The 10,830-nt window shown below is 33.0% G+C and overlaps 1 protein-coding gene and 1 non-coding gene across 2 annotated transcripts in view; both read right to left on the reverse strand.

The window, feature by feature from the left end:
- Positions 1–908: 908 nt before the first annotated feature.
- The window catches only part of LOC107156043 (sodium/hydrogen exchanger 2-like), a 53,554-nt gene continuing 43,632 nt past the window's right edge, over positions 909–10,830 (reverse strand). Inside the window, exons 6-8 of the mRNA XM_015502099.1 lie at positions 8,661–8,750; positions 5,417–5,487; positions 909–1,077 (exon numbers count right to left, since the gene is read on the reverse strand). Of these exons, the coding sequence (XP_015357585.1) occupies positions 909–1,077; positions 5,417–5,487; positions 8,661–8,750 (330 nt within the window). The remainder of the gene's footprint in view (positions 1,078–5,416; positions 5,488–8,660; positions 8,751–10,830) is intronic.
- Trnaa-ugc lies at positions 1,295–1,367 on the reverse strand. Its single transcript has one exon. It is a non-coding gene; the product is annotated as a tRNA-Ala (tRNA).

Genomic DNA, 10,830 nt, shown 5'->3' on the forward strand with positions numbered 1-10,830 from the left:
GATATATTGAATAATAAGTTAGTTAATTATTTAATCTTTGTTTAAATATGCAGCTGCAGTTACTTTATACCAATTTTTAAAAAATATTCTTAAAGGAAAAAAATATTGTATAATAAATTTAATCAAAAGACCAACCCCTCAAGAAAAATCTCATGATGCAGAAAAACATCAAATTCCTACTGAATCAACACACAAAATGAATAGAGTAATAGCTTTCTATTACTTTTTATTCTTATGTTTTCTCTTTTGAGATCTATCTGCTCTCTCTAAACAGTGGCCTCCAGATCTACAGCCAGGAAATCACCAACTTGTATATTTTTTCTTTATTGTTTATCTCCAACAAATACAAATTAAACACTTAACACTCAATTAAATTCTTTTTTAAAAAAGAGAAAGAGAGAGAGAGAGAGAATTTTTAAATATTATTTATTTTTTAGTTTTCGGTGGACACAACATCTTTATTTTTATGTGGTGCTGAGGATCGAACCCAGCACCCCGCGCATGCCAGGAGAGTGTGTTACAGCTTGAACCACCTCCCCAGCCCTCAATTAAATTCTTAATCAACAAAAGCCTACAAAAATATTTAACCTAACATCAATCCTTACCTGAAACAAAAATGCAAAGATAATTCTTCCTTGGAGGTAGATAACCTTTTTTAAACCTTTAAAAGCTAAAAGTTTCATAGACATAATTTATTTCATTAAGCTCCATGCTCAACAAAGCAGCCAGTGATACTCAACCAAACATCCTCAATTTTATCTTAAAATTCTTTGTTTTTCCAAAATGTGATGCAAGGAAAGGCAAATTATATTTTGAAACTAAAATACATGGAAGATCTCTGTAATTATCCTGTGATATCTAATTAAACAGATTAAAACCCACACACAATAACACACTAACATATATACTTACAGCAAAGATGTACTAGATGGTGTGTGTGTTAGCTGGCCTGCTTCTGCCAGCTCAATGGCATGTTTTCTCTCAAGCTTTTCATAAAGAAGCACAATGCTGGATTTGGGCTGGTCATATTCTCTGAGCAAAATTTTCTGCAAATATCTGCTGTTGAAATATTCCAATCTGTTAATGAATCAAATAACACATAAATTCCAGGAATTTAATGCCACTATTTGAGGAGGCTTACACTTTGGAGAAAAAAAATCACAAAATTGGTTTACCAATTCCCTAATCCAAACTTACTTCATTAAAATGTAAGTTTAATATGTAGTAGAGGGGGAAAAAACTCACAAGAGATTCTAATTTAATCTCTCATCTTTTTTATTATTTTTATTTTTTATAGTGGTACTGGGGATTGAACCCAGGCCCTTTTGCATGCAAGGCAAGCACTCTACCAACTGAATTATATCCCCAGACCCTCTAATTTAATTTCAAATATGTGTTATGAAAAAAAATTATTCTTTAGGGTTAACCAAATAGGCCATGAAAAAGGCCATGAAAAGCAGAGTATAGGAAAAAAAAATAAAACTTTAAGGGCAAAGACAGAAATAATGTTAAAGTAGGGTCTTCATTTCAGAAACAGCCATGAAAAAAGAGGATACTTGAAACAACTTATTTTCAAAGACTGAGAAAAGGAATGAGTCATATTTTTGAAAGCTTTGCATAAGGAGCCTGAGTTTAAACTTACACAGTAAACTCAAAAAATGAAAGAAAAATAATGTTTATTCTCAACTTCATAACAACTGAATGGAAATGTCTGGCCTTGATTCTAGGCTTAAGAGCTCAATTTCAAATTTCCTTAGGAAGCAGGTGGCAGTATTGAGCTCAGAAAATAATGAAACAACAGGGCTGGGGTTGTAGCTCAGTGGTATAGCACTTGCCTAGCACATGTGAGGCACTATGTTAGATCCTCATCACCACATGAAAATAAATAAATAAAATAAAGATATCATATCCATCTACAATTATAAATATTTTTAAAAGAATAAAGAAACTGTAGAATATAATGATAGCAACTTTAATTGATAAAAATAATTGGACAGGGCTGGGATTGTGGCTCAGGGGTAGAGCGCTGGCTTTGCATGGGTGGGACCTGGGTTCGATCCTCAGCACCACATAAAAATAAAGGCATTGTGTTGTGTCCATCTACATCTAAAAAATAAATAAATATGATAATAATAATAATAATAATAGTAATAATAATTTGACACATAAATTTGTGGGGGTAGGAAAAGATGCTATTTTAGGAAAGGTGGATATTTATTTATAAAACATAAGAAGGGGAAGAAAATGAAAAGAGATTGCCCACATTTGTGCAACAATGAAGAAAAAAAAAAGCTCACTGTACGAAACCATATAGAGCATACTCAAGCAGACAGTGGAGTAATTAACTCAAACACTTTATTATAAAAAAATGGTGTTTCTACAAGTGTGGTCCTAGAAATGTCTATTGCAGGCTTGTCCAGGTCCTTTCTGAAAATTACTGAGATCTATACAAAATGGAGTGAATAATACATATATATTATAAAGAGATTTTTAGAGATTCTCATGGATGTTGTGTCTTTAGACTAATTGATCAAGGACTCCTTCTCTTCCATTTTGCATCAAATTCAAGTTCAGCCATGTAGCCTTTGTTGGGGGGAATCAAGCATAAGTATGGATGGAATAGTTTCCCCAGAGTAAAGGAAATGGGGATTTGAGGCTGATGCTGGGAAAGAGAGCAGCCTAAGGAGGGATTTATCCAGCTGGGATAAGCTGATGAGGGATGGATCCCATGCACAACAGAGACCAGCACAGCTCTTTAAAAGGTAGCAGGCCATTGATGCAACTGACTCTTGGATACTATAGGACTGATCCCTGTGGCTAGGCTGGAAGTTTGTATAGATGACCTCCGAAAGGGCACTTCTTTGGCTTCCTCTCATAAACAGTGTCCAACAAATGCTCCAATATGGCATCAGAGAAAAAAGCCATAAATATGATAGAAACCACTGCAGACAAAGACTAGACTGAACTTCACTTTTCTGGTATCATATAAGACTTCAGAGTTTTGCATAATCCACATTCTGATGTATGAATATGGCAGGTAAGTCCTGCAAGCCAAAGGCATGGCTAGCCCTCAGAAAAAAACAAGAAAGTGAAAATACTTCTCAGTCTTGTAAAGAACTAGCAATTGAGCTTCAATGTGAAGAATAAGAGTCAATTTCTTTGTTTACTTATCTTCTGTACGTTTTTCAAATTTTTCTAAGATATAAAGATATATATATATATATATATATATGTGTGTGTGTGTGTGTGTGTGTGTGTGTGTGTGTGTATTTTTCACATCCTGGGTATCAGGATGAGAATCTGTTCTTCTGAACTGACAATAGCTAGGAGCTCACGTCATTAATGGGCAAGAAACAGTAAAATTATTAACATGATACAAACTGGACTATTTCATATGAATATGTAAATTATACATACATATTTTCAGATTTTCCTTTTGCAAGTGGTTTCATCAGCTTCTATTTTAACCCTCTATGTTGTATATGTTCATGTATTTATGCCTTGTAGAAAACAACAATTTTCCTCTTCTCATAGAAAATTTTTTGTTTATTTTACTTTCACCTCACAGTATGTATTGAGTCTAATAATGATAATCATTTCTGCCTAAGAAAGGGAGGAATTGAAAAGTACAAAGGAGATAATTAAGCAACGTTCAAAGTTACGACTTTTAAAGTGAATATTGTTTTCTTCTTTTTCTTCCCTTCCAAGAAATGCTTTAAGACATGCATTAGCTGTCCCTAGGAAAAAATTACTTTTGTGAAATATAGAAGTTTGATAGCTGAAAAATGTAAAATAATAATGATAAAAATGTGAACAAAAGTCTCTGGGAGGAGAGAGGTACATCCAACAGTTTCATTGTTTTTCTACCAGCACCATAGATAAGAGAGAGGCAGAGAAACCTCAGAAGGAAGATATACTTGTGATTCTGGAAAGATCATTTCTCTCTTTGAACAATTATCTTAGAATGTTTGTGTTATTATGCTATTGATAAAGGAGAAAAAAACATTGTGAATTAAATATAAAATACAACTCATATAAGTAAAAAAAATATTGGGGGCTGTAGGTGTATCTCAGTGGTACAGCACTTGCCCAAAATGCACGAGGGGTGGGGGTTGTTGTTTGACTTGTCAGTAAAGGAAAAACAATTAGTGTAAATTCTCCTGAATTCATTGTTTACATCCTTTTCCTGTGATCAAAAATTAACATTAAAATTCAATAAGTGGAAAATATCTATTTTGTTATATCCTTTGCATTTATAATTATAGCAAAGAAATATATTATTTTTAATAGAGTTCACTATAAATTGTTTTAGTACTGGGGAAGATCAGTATAGTAATTTCTCTTGGTTCTCTTACCTTAGCTTCACTTTATAACTATTTTGGACAGTAACATAAAAGGATGCCTACAAATCATCTGGCATCAGGACTTGTGTCATGTATTTGTTGCTAAAATGAAATCTGATATTTTACAAAGTTCCAGTCAGGACTTAACATCAAATCAGGGAATTTTAATATTCACTGCTAAAGCAGCACTTAGAAAGAGATCATAATTAAATATCATTCAAATATTTGGGTTAAACTCTTGGAACAGATTCAGTATAAGCATATAATGTCCCTTTATAGTTCACTGTCACTCATTTATTTATTCAAAAATATTTACTGGCTGCCTACTGAGTAAAAGGATCTCTTCTAAGTGCTGCAGTTACAGAATTTAACAAGATAGACAAAAGTCTCCACTTCCACACAACTGGTATTTTAGTGAAAGAAAAGCATGCAAAATTATGCATTTTATATTAATTATATCATTAAAACCTTTAGAAAATATTTAATAAACATGTTAGAATACCAGAGATTTATATATTTTTCATACAATTACAATACACTGATACAATAGAGAAAAATTGAATGGTGAGGGAAGATGTCTCTGATGAGGCAAAATTTAAATTAAGACTTGAATGGCAAGAAAATATTGGACATGCAAATATTATATAAAAGTGCATTCCAGGCAGAGGAAATAGTATGCACTGACTTTAAGGTAGAAGTATTCTGAGTTTACTGGACAGAAGAAATAGAATAACAATATGTCTGCAGTATAGTAAATGGCAGAGAGAATACTATAAGATGGTGTAAGGAAATTTAGCAGTTTCTTTGAAACTATACTTAATATTCCCAAGAGAAAGGGATGGCCTGTGAATTTTATGACATAAGGTTTAGCTTTACAGTGTGGATTTGGTGTCATTTGTATACATTTCTTGGTTAAAAAAAAGTTCTAACCTTTCTTTTAAGCTGCCATTTTTTATAATATATAGATGAATAAATATCAAAAATACCCAAAAGAACCAGACATAATGAGAAGTTGACTCATTTTGTTTCTTTTTTCAACACAAATACAGATGTAACTTTTGGCAAATTCTCACCTGTCTTTCCAATAATACTGTCCCCAGTGTCCTGATATATCTTCTATGCCCGCCAGCAAATGATCAAAGAACTGAAACAGAATGAAACATGTATCTAAATACAAAGCATATATGAAAAACTTGATCAATCACTACAAAATAAAAGAATCCATCAAAAGCATCTACAAAATTGTTGACTACTTGCTTATTTCATCCTAAAATCTTTTTTATTTATAGATATACCTGACTGTAGAGTGTATTTTTTCACTTATCAGTTTCTTTTATTTTTAAAAGATTTGTTCTGTTTCGATATACATGACAGAAGAATTTTTTGTATGTGGTCCTGGGGATAGTAAAGTGTATTCTGATATATTATAAACTCTTTTCAGAGTAAATATAAAAAGAAGCATCAATGCTTATAGGTGACAATGTTTGCAGTATCTCTAGTATATTCATTATAAATGCAGTATTTGAAGTCAAAAGAAGTTCATATCAATTAATACTACATGACAGATTCATTCATCTATCAAGGATCTGGGCTTGGTATTATTAAGTAAACAAAAGAAGCAAAAGGCATGACCCCTACCTTTGAAGGACTTAGAACCAAACTGGAGAGGGAGGCACCACTTAGACAGAGATGAAGGTGAAATTTGGAATGCATTTTTGTATAAATGCAACATAAAAAGACAAACTTAGGAAAGAAGTAGAAAAAAAGTGGAGTTAGAGGAGGTTTATATAAAAATGTGCATTATGAGATTGACCCTGATTAAATGGGGGTATGTATGGAAAAAAAAAGAAATCATACTATGCACTGTGAAAAGCATGAGAAAATAAGGAACTTTAGGGAAGAATCATAAAAATAGAAAGCTGGATAGATATAGGCCAAGGGTTGGGCAAAAGAGAGCAGCTTACAAAATGTTTTGAATATTAAAATTAGAAGTTTAATTTGATATAACATCTCAAAATTGCATAATCTGAATTTATGTATGAGGAAACAATCAATAAATCTGAGTGATAGTCTACAAATACATATTTTGAAAGTGGCAATGTCATCAAAGACAATGAAATACTGAGAAACAACATTAAAAATATTTTAAAAAATGACAACTAGATATAACTCATGACCTGCATCAGGAGAAAAATACTATAAAAAGCATTATTGGAACAGTTGACAAAATTTTTAATTCAGAATAATTATTTTAGATATCAGTATTGTATCAATTTTGACCTGCCTAAATTGTATAAATTGATCATGATTATATACTAGAAAGTCATTTTTCTTAGACAATATTAATACTTGATATTTTTAGAGGTGAATTGTCAGGATATCTGCAGCTTAGTTTTAAATGACTCACTAAATGACAATAATAACATACATATATAAACAAAATGGTAAAGCAAAGGTGGCGAAGATATCAATGAACACTGCATTGAACTACGTTTGAAATTCTATAGACTTAATGTTTTTAATGTTGGAAAAACAAAATAAATTAAAGTTTGATTTAGTCATATAAATTGCTTAAATGAGTTATGTCCTATCTATGTAGTGTATATTATGTCATCATTAAAGTTATTAGCTCATATGGCCAGGAATAAGACAATATCAATATAAATTATCCCTAAATTAATCTAAAATGCCACTCAGTTACAATAAAAAGACCAGAAGGTTTCTTTTTATAACTTGAGCAAGTATCAAAATTGAAGATAAAAATGTAAAGAGTTTAATTAATCATGCTTGTAGAGTCTTAGACACATGAATATTAACAAAACATATATTTGATAAATAGAATGTCATCATCTGCTGAAAATGTGTCTCAAAAAATTATGCACACTGGCCAGGCACAGTGATGCAGGCCTATAATCCTAGCAGCTGGGGAGCCTGAGGCAGGAGGATCACAAGTTCAAAGTCAGCTTCACCAACTTTTTAAGGCCCTAAGCAACTCAGTGAGACCCTGTCTCTCAATAAAATATTTTTTTAAAAAAGGGCTGGGGATGTCAATCAGTGGTTAAACCCCTCTGGGTTCAATCCCCAGTACAAAAAAAAATATATGGACTCTGCCAAATTGATGTTCAAGCAAAGCAGTCTTAGATTTTTTTTTGTCAATATTAATAAATTAAAGAGTATCTTGAAATCATTCTTAATATCTTCTATATTTCAGTATTTTTATTTTCATTTTATATTAGTTTATATATGATAATCAATATTTATATTTATATAAGAGAAATGTAAAAATTAAAGTAAAAATGGGAACAAGGAGAGGAAGAAGGGGAAGGAAAGGAGAAGTACTGGGGACTGAATCAGAGCAAATTAAGAGTCCATGCTTGGGGCTGTGGTTGTGGCTCAGAGGTAGAGCACTTGCCTAGCATGTGTAAAGCACTGGGTTCAAACCTCAGCACCACATAAAACTAAATGAATGGAATAAAGGCATCGTGTCCATCTACAACTAAAATATATATTTAAAAGAGTCCATGCTTATATGATTATGTCAAAATGAACCCCAGTATTATGTATATCTATAATGCCTTAAGAGTAAAGAAAGCAAAAGCAATACAAATTTTATGCCATTAAATATCTCTGACCATCTTGTTACTTCTCATGTAGATATGAGGCATTTTATTTTCAACTCTGGGCATTTAATAAGCCCTGTTTCAAAGAATATACTTTACAAGTTGACTGTTAAAATCTTTAACTTCCTCAGACCTCAATAATATAAGAAATTCCACCAAACAAAAAATGCCCCCCAAAACTTTCCAATTATATATTAATTACACAATTCAGGTTAAATGAAATTGCTCTACAAAACCAAATACAAAGTAAACTAAGCTACTGGATTAATTGGGCATATATTAAAAATTAGTATGATAAAGTAACCAAGAACACTGATACTAAAAATTTTAAGTAAAAATATTTATCTTTCATAATTATTCAACCAGGATGTGTCCCTGGAGATCATGAAAAACACAATATAAATTTACTGAGTAGGAAGCCAAAGTCACAATGATCTTAAAAATCTCCCAACATAATATAGGAAGCTGTGTAGTAACAGAGCAAAGGTTGAAGTTCACATTCTCCGTGTTCTTAGTCCATCAAAACTGTTTCTTGACTTTTCAAATTACAGATAAGTAAAAAATAATAAATACCAATTTGAAAGTCAAAAAATTATGTCTCATTTTGTTAGGAGGACAATCCAAGAATAAAAAAGATCTTCATATAAGGGTTAGTTTCATCCAACAAGATCACCTAGATGATATTTAGACAGCTTACCCTAATAAGAATTTGTTCACTCACAGTTGGAGAGGTTTCTCTTCTTCTTGTCACATCTAATAAGTCAACAAGAGGACGAATGGTCATCCCCTATAAAATGACAAACAAAAGGTTACATTCTTTTTGTTAGCTAGCAGTTAGATATATTCAATGGATCTGGGATTTAAGAAAATACTTAGCGCAAAACTAATCAGTTAAGCATCAGCTTTGCTTATGCTGTAAGCACCATAAGGTCTGACAGGATAGCTACTTCATGACCCTTACCTAATTTCCACTCTAAAAATTATTCCTCTTACAAAAGGAGAAAGATAGACTAATTCAGGGGATAAGAACCAGAGGAAAAGGGAATATTAGCTCAAAGGGCCTAACTGCAAAAACCAAGATCCCGCAAGATCTTATACCAACAATGCTGACTTAAGTTTAGCTGTCACAAGTTCCTGTGTCTGGTGCTGGAGTTGTAGCTCAGTGGTAGAGTGCTTGCCTAGCATGTGTGAGTGTTTTAATCCACTTTTTCACTGTTGTGACTAAAGGATCCAACCAGCACAACTGTGGAAGAAGAAACTTTTATTTGAGGGTTCATAGTTTCAGAGGTCTTAGTCCATAGAAGGCCTACTCCATTCCTCAAGGCTCAAGGTAAGGCAGAATATCATGGAGGAAGAGTGTGGCAGAAGGAAGCAGCTCACATCATGGTGAGCAGGAAATACAGAGAGAGGTCTCCACTTGTCTGATACAAATATATACACTAAAGCCACACCCCAACTCCCACCTCTTCCAACCACACCATACTACTTCAGTTACCACTCAGTCCCTATCAGGGAACTAAATCAATGATTGGGTTAAGACTCTTACAAGTCAATCATTTCTCCTCTGAACCTTCTTGCATTGTCTTACACATGAGATTTTTGGGGACACCTCACATCCAAACCATAATAGTGAGGCACTGGGTTTCATCCTCAGCACTATATAAACAAACAAGCAAACAAACAAATAAATAAAGGTACTGTGCCCACCTAAAACTAAGAAAATATTTTAAAAAAAGATTGTGTGATTCCTTGGGAAAACAGGATATAAGACCCACAAAGAAAAAAGAATCCAATTATGGTGATCAAGAGTCACCCCTAGCTAAATTGTCATGTATAAATAACCGTCAATAAATATAGTAGGTTGGTCTAGGAGGTGGAGACAAAACAAGAATTTCCTTGATATTATAAACACCTGAGCTCACGAACAGAGTTGGAGTCAATCTCTGCAATGATCTGGACTCTCCAGTCTAAAGTTGCACTTTATTACTTTCTCTTTGCTAATTAAGGCTCTGTTTGGTGACAGAACTGTGTTATGTCTCATTCAAAATTTTCTCAGCAAGGCCACAAGAATGGAGGAGGGCTTTCCATCAGAATATATATTTGGTGTCATGACTGATCTGCTCCTTCTGAGTAAAAGGTTACTATAGCTCACCTCTTACCAGAGCTGAGTCTGAAATATTTACTACTTCACTCACTCCATTCTGTGCATATTGATAGTTTGGGGGGTTTTCATTTTCCTGATATATTGCTTTTGCCACATACTAGGTCCCTGTGCTCACTGTCAGACTAACTAGTGCTTCATATGCATGTTTATTAAGGAGGCTCAAAGTACCCCCAGTGAACCAAGAGAATGCTTACCAACTGCCCAATATTTTATGGAGGTTCTATTGTCCTTGTAGTGCCCTAGAAGAGAGAGATATCTAGTACAACACCATAACTATTTGGAGCATGTATGTTGGATTGAAGTGAGCATATGTGGGATACAAATAAAGGCAAAGGAGACCATCCTATAGCACATGAATCAAGTATATGATTTCTGAGTGCATATTCTTAAGAGTACGAAAGTAAAGAATCAACAAGTAAAAATAAAAGAGGAGTGTAAAACATATGCAAGAATGGTTATAAGTATGAGCATATTTTTGGTAGGGAAGGTTAAAAAAAAAGAAAGAAGATATGCTTGTTTAAGAGAGGATTTTGTATAGTGAAATAAGATTTGGTCATAAAGTAAAATGACTGGGTTTCCCCAAAATGGAGAAAGTCAAATAAGAAATTTGATTATAGAAAGTCATAGAGTCTAAGTCATAAATTTTGTCAATATTAAAACAGATGGCTCTCTCTCTCTCTCTCTCTCTCTCTCTCTCTCATCA

This window comes from Marmota marmota, unplaced genomic scaffold (assembly GCF_001458135.2).
Source record: "Marmota marmota marmota unplaced genomic scaffold, marMar, whole genome shotgun sequence".
Classification (NCBI taxonomy): domain Eukaryota; kingdom Metazoa; phylum Chordata; class Mammalia; order Rodentia; family Sciuridae; genus Marmota; species Marmota marmota.